The 10,460-nt window shown below is 45.3% G+C and overlaps 1 protein-coding gene across 1 annotated transcript in view; it reads left to right on the top strand.

Annotated features, from left to right (window-relative positions):
* Window positions 1-211: 211 nt before the first annotated feature.
* FBXO21 (F-box protein 21) overlaps window positions 212-10,460 on the top strand; it is a 57,314-nt gene continuing 47,065 nt past the window's right edge. Inside the window, exon 1 of the mRNA XM_088449242.1 lies at window positions 212-584. Within this exon, the coding sequence (XP_088305368.1) occupies window positions 244-584 (341 nt within the window). The 5' untranslated portion in view covers window positions 212-243. The remainder of the gene's footprint in view (window positions 585-10,460) is intronic.

Here is a 10,460-nt window from a genome sequence, read left to right as displayed (position 1 = left end):
TAGTATTATTATTTTTGTGACAACTTTCCTACAGAGACAAATCTCGTAAAGCTTAGTAAATATTGAACAAGTGTAATTACCATGATTTGAATAGTTTGGTAAAATGTGTGAAATGCTCCACAGCCAGCTTGTGGGGAGAGAAGCAATCATTGCTCCGGTGCTCCCCCTCCCTGCGACAGCAACAGCTACAACTGCTCCAGTCCAGCAGGCTGCGACACTAGTAAGGAAGCCAGAGGTTACGTCATGACACTGCGACAGCGAGCAGCTGCTGGCGCTGGATTTATGCGTCACCGATGTAAACAAGACATGGCCGCCTCCTGGCCCACAGAAGGGAGAGATAGCCGCAGTGCGGAGGACGGAGACCGGTCCCCGGACAGGACGCCCAGCAGTTCTCCTGAGGACGAGGACAAGATCTCACAGCTGTGCCCGAGACTGGTGCGGCTGCCCGGGGAGCTCCTGGAACTCATCCTGTGCTCTGGGGACCTGAGCCACAGAGACATCGCCAATGTCAGTTGTACGTGCCGGAGGCTGAGAGAGGTGTGTGCGGGCCGGGGCAAGGTCTGGCGGAAGCAGCTGTTTGCCCGGTGAGTGATAGGTCAGTATGAGATCCAGCCGCTGCCAGGGCCTGTACTCCGGTCACCAATACCTCCGGCTGTCCTCCCAGTGACATGACTTTCCGGACCCAGCTGTCTCTGCTGGGGGTGTCTGTAACCGTGTAAGTGACTGTTAGCTGTATTGCCAGTATTTGTACAGGGGGGGCATTGGGATGTTTTCTGTTATCCCCTATTGCCAGTTTAACAAACGCTGGTCACACACTGGCTTTCATGGGAATCTGTATATAAAGCCGGCTATCTGGATGCCTCCTTTCAAAATACAGACAGCGGCATCCTCAGGGCCGGCTTCAGGGGTCTGAGCGCCCTGTGCTGGCCCGGTACGCTGCGCGGCTTTTGAAATTGAGGGTGTGGCCTCCTTACTATAGGTCATGCCCCCTATGTGACGATATTTGGAGGTGTGCCCGCATGGCACACCTCCAAATAACGGCAGGCTGGGGGTAATGCCCAGCCCTCCGTCACTGGCTGGGCTTCCCCCAGCCCTCTCCCGTCTGTGAATGGATGCCGAGTGCATGCGCACTGCATCCATTCACACTCAGGGGGTCCAACACCGCCAACCTTCCGATTTCACCACCCGCGGGCCACTTCAGCCCACGGGTGGAACTGGGGGACAGTACTGTCCCGCTGAAATCGGGATGTTGGAGAGGGGTACGCCCTCTATGGGTGGCGCCGCCGTTCGACCGCACTGGTTGAACACTCCTAGAGCCGGCCCTGGGCATCCCTATAGTTGGTATCCCGACAGGGGTCGGGTAAGTATACTTACTCTCCCTCCTTCTCACCCTCCCTTCTTGTAGCCTAAACCTAAGTCTCCCCCCTTAGTGCCTAACCCCGCTCCTACACCTGTTGCTAACCCTGTTATGCTATCTAAACCTAACCACCCCCCCCCTCCCCCCCCCTCGCGGCTAATCAGGCCCAGAGGGAGTGTTGGTGTATTTTTGGAAATTTGTTAAGTTCTCTCATTAAAACAAAAAATAAATACAACTAATATTCTGAATGACTGTCAGAATATGTAATCATTGCGTGCTTGTTAGTTTTTTTTTAAATAGAAACATTTAAATATGTTATTCTAGGTCAACAGCTGGCCCTCATACATGCAGTATCATGTTATGAACCTGTATCTAAATCGGTCAAATAACAATATTACCAGTAAGATATATTTTAATTATGATTTTGGCCAATTCTACTCCCCACTTCATATCAGTACTTTGAAGGTGGTTCACTCCTATGGGACTGTGGCCCTGATTCAGAGCCAGACGCTCTGACAGAGCGCTCGCTCTGAATCAGGGCCGTCCCTCTGTTTTTTTGAGCGGCCTCCTGGCCGCTCGCATAGCTGTGGGTGACCACTCACAGCTATAGCGAGCGGCCAAAAAGATGGTCGCGATGGTCAAGACCATCGCGACCATCGGGCTTGCGACGAGACCCTTGTGGTAGGGTCTCGTCTGCCGTAAGCCCTGGAGTGCTTTCTGCTCTATCAGAGCCGAGAGCACTCCCACTGACATCACTTGTGATGTCAGTGGGGCTGGCCCCAGATGGTAGGCGTTCGCATGGGAACGCCTCCGTCTGGCCAGCCACGCTCCCAAAGGGGGCGTGCTGTCACTCACCATCGACAGCACGCCCCCTTTGCAGCGAGACCCGTGCGCATGTGAACTGGGCCAACCGACCCGCTTGTGAGCGCTCAGCGCTCGCGAGCGGATCTGAATCAGGCCCTGTGATCGGATGACCTCACTCTGCCTGGCAATCACAGGTTTTAAGTACAGGAGGTTACTCGTCCTTGAACAACCTTAGTGGGCTTAATTTACCATACCTAGAGATTCCTTCATATTGTCAGTAACTGCTTGTTACTGACTCCTCCCACGTTGTACCTGGTTGCCACCACCAGGCTCCTACACTAGCCCCTGGAAGCCCGTGTTCCACCCGAGCTCCTGCATCGGCACCTAGAATCGCTTCTCCTAGGCTCCTACCCAGAGCACCTGATATTGCTTACTTCAGAGTATGTGTGATCCCATTGCTACAACACCTGGTTGGTGTCGTCTAGATGTTATTTAGAAGTAAACTCCTCTCTAGTGTTTCCGCTAGATTGCGGGCAGGAATCTCTGCGTGCGCCGAAGGAGGAATGCCCGACCGGAGAGGAGGTGTGTGACACACACTAAATTCGTCACACTTGGGGGCGTGCAAATGGTCCAAGACCAGTCTGTCCCCAAATGGCAAAACTTTATAAATCAAATATACTAAAAATCTTTCTGAACAGTCCATACGTGTAAAATATATATGTTTTATCAATTTGTTCCCGGTGGAACGAGATAAGGTTCTTGGATACAGAAGGTTAATTAAGCCACCCAAACCAGTATCTTGAAAAAAGATATAATTTATTACAACAAATAACAAGATATGGAAGAATAATAGTTACTTAGCTTCGGAATATAAGATGGTTACACAATTCAGGAGCCTCCTCTCAGTATGGAGAGCTGGAACAAACAATTTCCTGGCCACCAACTGCAGTCTCTGGTCCAGGCATAGGGCAGGCCACTGGAATCTCCTTTGTTCTTCGTTTATATAGTATCCTACTTGCATACCCATCTAACTCTTACTAATATGGGCATAAACCTACTTCAAACTACTTTATTGGTTATCTACTGATAAGGACTTTCTAAAACTTAACGCAAGCATACATCGCAGTAGACAACGCCTTGTGGATTTATGGCCTGTCTGCTTTCCACATTCCTGTACCATTTCATGCCTGATACACCACTTCATGTCTGATACACACATAAGAACCATGAATAGAAATGGCTGTCAGTAGCCATTTTGCTATCCAAATACAATCCACCCTTGGGCTTATGGTGTGGAAGACATGTATATCATGTTCTCATAGGAATCTTTCCTCCTAATCGGCATCAATTTGTTACAACATTTCCCTGCACAAAGAAATAATACCTTGATCCCAACATACATACATATTATAATCATGATTCCATAAATAAGCATATGCAGTAAACCAGTGAACCAACCCCCTATTTCTGAACTGGGTTGAACCACCGTAACCAACTTTCCTCATAATACTGTTTTAAAGGCCGCACTGCTCTCTTGGTTAACAAATGATGTGGAATCTGCTTGGTATAACTTGATTCTCATCTGTAAAGAATGTGGTGGGTATCAAACGTCCCAATGTACAATTACCAAATCCCCCATAGGGCAACCATTTGTAGGCTTTTCTCCCACAAAGGTAATACACATCATCTGGAAGAATATATGGCGTATTAGCCACCACAGTGTATACATTGGCCAAAAGATCTCTGCTCTTATCAGGATCAGGTGTTAATTGCATCATGTCTGGGGTATTACTACAATTACGTCTATTATTTAACAGAGCCCGCCATTCCCTGGCAGTATTAACTAATGGAGCTCCTACATCCTGTATTTGAAATATCTTCCTATCCACTATACACTTAGACATAAACAATCCCCGTTTATATATGAATACTCTAATAAAACAGTGAATAATACATATGATTATATCAATATATATCAGTTACTTATATCAGTAAAGTAAAACTCAGTTCAGTTCAATGAAATCTTGAAAAAGTCTTGAGAATATTGGTGAATGTGGATCCAATAAATATAAGGCACAAGTTCAGTTTTGCACAATGCACATAAATGTACGTAATGGTATCAGATCTTATAACTCTTTTGTCCTCCTGAACTCTCTCTCCTGTATAAGAAATCACTCTCTGGCCATTGTCATCTCAGGCACGCCTCCAGCAACGTTCTCTCATCTCCTGCTCCAACCAGCAACCTGTTGGCTTAAACAAAGAAACAGTGTGAGATAAACCATAACAACAAAACAAAATAAGCATTTACTTATCCTGGTGTAATTATCTATTACACATGTCTCTATTTCTCTTCCTACTAAACATTTCTTCACAACAACCTTGTCATAAATGTTTGTGTCTGTGCACCAGATATCTTACTTAAAAAGTTTCACCTTTACCAAAATATATATGTACTGTATACCCTACTCTAAAAACCCCAACATTGTGTATATATATGAACATTCCTGTTTCCTAAACAACACATCCATTCATTCAATCATACTGATGTCAGTTTTGTGAATGGTATGAAGCATAGAAAACCCAATATACTCCATGTTGTTTCTGTAAAATGGGCGTCTTTGTCTGCTTGAATCTTCTTGGACATCCCATAATATCAACAAATCAGTCTGTGTCACAACTTCAGGAAAGTCTCTTATCTTGTATCACTCTGCTTGAGACAACTTCACTCCTGAATGACAGTGTTTTGTAGCTGATCAGTACAGCACTCATCCTCCATCTTCTTGGTGGCAAACAATGAATTCAAATTGTCAGACTTGTGCAGTCATTATTTCACAGTATATGAGGCCTTTATCAGTAACAAGCAAGGTAGGCCACATTTCCAGCTGTTGGCAAATGTAACAGGTTTTTGCAAAGTCTCTGACCATGGTTTGGATGTAAGGAATCCCTTTGATTTGAGCTTGCTCGAATGCAGCTTCAGCTTAACAGTTCTCCTAGCACCATCAGCGCTGTCTTTGCGGTGAATTGCACACGTTCTGTGCTCAGTTCACTTGTGTACACACCATTTAAGCTGTAGGTGTGTGTATCAGCATGTCCCACGTCGATCTTCCAGCTTTGGACAGCAGCAGTCCATATAGACTTTGTGTCAAATGTCCATTTCTCAGTGTGAAGACTTACAGGGCATCCAGTCTTGTCAGTGACTTGGAAAACAGTCATAGATGCAACAAGTTCACTAGCCCCTTCTTCTGGCTGTCTGCTGTCAGCTTGTAAAGATAGCTGCTTTGCTTCAGCAAAAATCCACAACAATCCTGTGTGGGTGCAGGTAGCAGTATAGTCTATGAACCAATAATGCTCTCTGTCTTGGAAATCTTCCCACCACCGTAGAGCTGTGATCATTAAGAAATCCAGTATGAACAGTGCAAACATTGGTTTAAATTTCACTCGGCCAGCAAGTATCACTTTGAACTCCTCAATCAGCATCAGAGTTTCTGTCGTTGTCATTAGCAACTGTGTGTCTTTCAGCTGCTTCAAAACCTTTGGCTGGTAAGGCTTTGTAAGGAAATACACTGGGATGCGAATTTCATTACCAAACACAAAATCTGCAACTTTGTCACAAAATATTCCCACAATCAGTGTGTCTGTGATGCATGTATGCCCCTTGTGGTTGGTCAGTGTGTACCCACCAACCCCTCCTTCACAATGAGCAAGTAAACCATGCACATCATTTGCAATGGATGTTTTATCAGAAAACACATCTTGTTCACTTTTTGCATTTTTAAACTCAACAATGACACGTTGATCATGCCATGTAAAAGTAATGTTGTCGTGGGGAAAGTCTTCAGTCTCAGGGGCATGGTCTTTAACTGCAATCCCACCTAACTCCCACCATTTTTCTTTGGACAATGCCCATGTCTCATTGGGCAAGACAAAAGGCATCATCACCACCCCTTCACTTAGCAACACCCCTTTGAATGGCCAAGAACATACATCCTGTTCTGCATTCATATCACAATGGATGGCAAGCTGGACTGTCCTGGTCAATTCAGACATATCATCATCATTCAGCTCATGAGTACCAGAAATCAATGGCATGTTATCAGAAACCTCATTTGCATTCAATTTTGACTCTGATTTCTGGACATATTCTTTGCATTCATGTGTTTCAACATTTTGTTCACATGTTGTCAAATCAGCAGACATTTCCATCACACAACTCCTCTGATCAATCACATTTTCTGTTTCAAGTTCTTTCTGACACACTTCTCTGTGAGTATCTCAAACTCACTAATTTCTACACTTTCTGTGTGTAATAAATCAGCACTTATTTCTGCGCTAACTGACATCTCAACTCTTGCTTGTGAGGGTTCACTCCCCCTCCCTATGGAATTTCTGGGACAATGTGAATTCAGGCTTACTCTCTCTCTGTGAGACAGGATTTCTTATCACTGCATTCTCCTCAACAGATTTTACACTTCTTTCAACATATATTGGTCTACGCAAAATTTCACTACTTTTACTCTTATCAATACCAGGCAGTGAAAAACCAACATTATGCTTTTTCTGGAAATCAGCCAGCTGAAATCCCAATTCATTTTTCAACATATTTGCAAATTTCTTGAAAATCTTAGAATGCATTATTCTTGTTTGTTTCAAAAACATAAAGACAGTAAACAGACAACATACAGATATACTGTGACGTACAGTATACACTCTGTGACTGATCAGGTCACACATCCCTCATTCACTTATGAGACAGAGGATTTTTTACATGGGTTTGCACAACCCAGCATTTGCACAACACTAAAACTATCGACTACACATTCTAAGCAGTTTTATGACTATTAACTCTCTGTATCCCACTTCTGACACCACTTTAATGTTCCCGGTGGAACAAGATAAGGTTCTTGGATACAGAAGGTTAATTAAGCCACACAAATCAGTATCTTGAAAAAAGATATAATTTATTACAACAAATAACAAGATATGGAAGAATAATAGTTACTTAGCTTCGGAATATAAGATGGTTACACAATCCAGGAGCCTCCTCTCAGAATGGAGAGCTGGTACAAATAATTTCCTGGCCACCAACTGCAGTCTTGGTCCAGGCTTAGGGCAGGCCACTGGAATCTCCTTTGTTCTTCGTTTATATAGTATCCTACTTGCATACCCATCTAACTCTTACTAATATGGGCATAAACCTACTTCAAACTACTTTATTGGTTAACTACTGATAAGGACTTTCTAAAACTTAACGCAAGCGTACATCGCAGTAGACAACGCCTTGTAGATTTATGGCCTGTCTGCTTTCCACATTCCTGTACCATTTCATGCCTGATACACCACTTCATGTCTGATACACACATAAGAACCATGAATAGAAATGGCTGTCAGTAGCCATTTTGCTATCCCAGTACACAATTCTATATCTGCGCTCAGCACATTAAATGTGCATTAAAAGTAATCCCAACATTTTCAATTAATTTCAAAACAATGTTTCTCTAGTCCCAGCACTGAGAATGAACTCCCGTGGTGGCACAGACAGTCTACATCAAGTGCATAGCGCCGAAAGATTATGCAGTGTTGGCCATCTTAGTTGCATGGCAATTGTCCCCGGGCGTAGGGACCATGAGCCCGGAACAGGGGGGGCAACGGGACGACTTGCCCCCCTCCAACCTTTGTGAGAAGCGCCAGGGGCACACTAAGTGCAGTGCATTAATGGGAGCTAAGACCCATGAGACACCACAAAAGGTCAGAAAGGCATGTGCTGACCTGATTGGTGGAGCTCATCACATGCTATGGATGGCCATCGGTGGGGTGTACATTGATGGTTACCATCAATGGGCCCATATGTGATTACCATCGATGACACCATAACCATATCTGGTGAACCATCGATGGATTGCACCCCCTCGATGGTCACCTCTGCTCTGGGCACAGCACGCTGCGGGGTCAATCAAAAATCAGGGTGGGGCTTAGCGGTAGCTGGAGGTGGGGCTAAGCTCCGTCCTGCACAAAAAAAGGCTCCCATTCATCCGTCAATGGCAATTAACCATTGGTCGATGGCAAAACTAGTTGACATCGGCTGGGAACCATTGATGTTTTGGAAACATTGATGGTCGATGGCAATCGACCAATCTCATGCTTCTCTGACCCATGAAGGAGATCAGCAGCAGCCTCCTGGGAGAGCCAGACAGCAGTTCCTGCTGGGGTGAGGTAATTACTATGTTGGATACACATATACACCTGAATGTAATATGTCTGACCTATTAGAGGATAACTGAGATTGCATATTTCCTTATTTTTGATCATATTTGCCAACTCGTAATACATGGACACCTCCTATAGTATTAGAACTTTTGTTGTTGTTGGTCATTATAAGGTGAAGTCTGAACATGTTTTCGTCCTGGGTATAGCCGGCCCAGCATAGTATGTGTAGTGGTGTCTGATAATAATTCCCATGTGTGACATTGACGCAATGTGTACTGCACCTACAGTATTTTGCTAAACTTATTGCATTATTAGTTGTTCCATGACTTGTTGGATTGGAAGGAATAAGAGTCCCAGTGTGTGTATTTGGGTGGAGTCTGATGTAGTTACTATATGTGCGTGGTCATGTCTGTACTGTACATAGGGCAGCCAGATGGAGCAAAGTTTGCAGCGTTTGATTTGTATATTTAACATCCCTTGAATTTTTATTTTCTTGTTTTCATACGTACAGAATATTTGCAGTGGTGTGTGTATAGTACAGGGAATAGCAGGCTGCATACACTGAGCTCAATCCTATTTGGTGCGAGTAGGGTCCTGTGAGCCGTTCTCACGAGGTACTGTTGTTGCATGATGGTCTCTGTAGTTCTAGAGAGAGGTTCAGTGCACTGTAGCAATAAGCTCCTATGTTAAACTGCAACTCCCGGCAGCACACGTGTAACGACCTCCTCCTCTCCCGGCCCTAGCTAGATAAATTGTATGTACAGGGGCGTGCTTTTGGCTGCATGTGCACTCGGAGCTGCGCTGTGTTAGTGTTGTCTGTGGGTAAGGAGACTGAGAGAAAGCAATGATGTCCACATACAGAGGCCAAATCAGCAAAAACAAGACCCCTCAGGCTTACTGATCTCTGATATTAGGAAGGTGGTGTGGTGGGTTACTCCAGCTGCCCCTGAGAGGGTGACATTCAGCAATTTAGGGGCACCAAAATAAAATTATATCTTGGCCCCTTCCCAACCTAAAAACATTGTGGCGCCCCTGACAGGTACCCCATAATTTGCTGCAATTAGCTGTGTAACATGTAACTAGGATTTTTGCAGATCTGTTTTGTTGCTGTTTAGTGCTCTTCATAAGCAGTTCTGTCTGATGCAGGGGCTGTGAGTGAAAGAAGCTGCGGACTCGCATATATTTTTTAATCTTCGTTCTAGCACGTTCTAGGTGTCACTCTCTGCTCTGGTGCTTTTAGCACACTCAGCTGATGCAACAATACAGATATACAGACCAGTGTGTGCTAGAAGCACCAGAGTCGAGAGTGACAGCCCAGACAGGAAAGAGGAACTGCATGAGTTGTAACAGGTGCAGGGTGCTAGAATGAAGACTATTTGGGCGGAATTCAATTGATTACGCAGTCCGGATCTCCCGTCTAAAGTGACAGGAGATCGCGGGCTGCTATTCAATTGATGCAGTTTTTCGCGCTGATCGCGCCCATAGAGGTCAGGTTTAGCCGCGTAAAGCAGCTAAACCCGACCAAAGTGCTGGGCGCGACCGCGAAAAGTGATGTTTGGGAGCCCAAACAGGTCACTTTTCGCACATTTCAGCTCTCATCCCCCTGGGGCTGCGAGCTGAAATGTAGCGCTGGCAGCTGATCGCGCCCGACAGGAGCAAGAATTGAATAGCTCCATCGGGCGCAATAGGGGCTGGAATCAATTGAATTCCGCCCTTTATGTCTTTAATTTACTTTAGATTTTTTGGTTCACTGTCCTGTTCCTATACTTTGGTCAAGCCCCAGCAACGTTATGCTAAAATAGTTGCTCCCAGGACTCCTCCTGTTGTGTAGTACAGCATTAGCAAACAAAGGCCTAGTTAATCTGTCCTTTCTGCTTCAGGGTCCATAGGGTATCCACAGGATACCTTGGGGTATAGGTGATGACGTCAGGCATCGGGCACCGATCAGCCTCCCAGGATTCACTAGGGTCCCCCTCCTATACCCCGCCCCCGAGCCAAGGCATCTCAGTTTCGTTTGGTGCCCGGCCGGAGTCGGATGCACCTGTTTAGAGGGGAGCTAGAATTGGCCCCTGAAGTTTTCTACAAGCAGCTGTGG

The sequence above is a fragment of the Taudactylus pleione genome, unplaced genomic scaffold (assembly GCF_031769625.1).
Source record: "Taudactylus pleione unplaced genomic scaffold, aTauple2 ptg000479l, whole genome shotgun sequence".
Lineage (NCBI taxonomy): Eukaryota > Metazoa > Chordata > Amphibia > Anura > Myobatrachidae > Taudactylus > Taudactylus pleione.
This window is presented reverse-complemented; position numbering and strand designations above follow the sequence as displayed.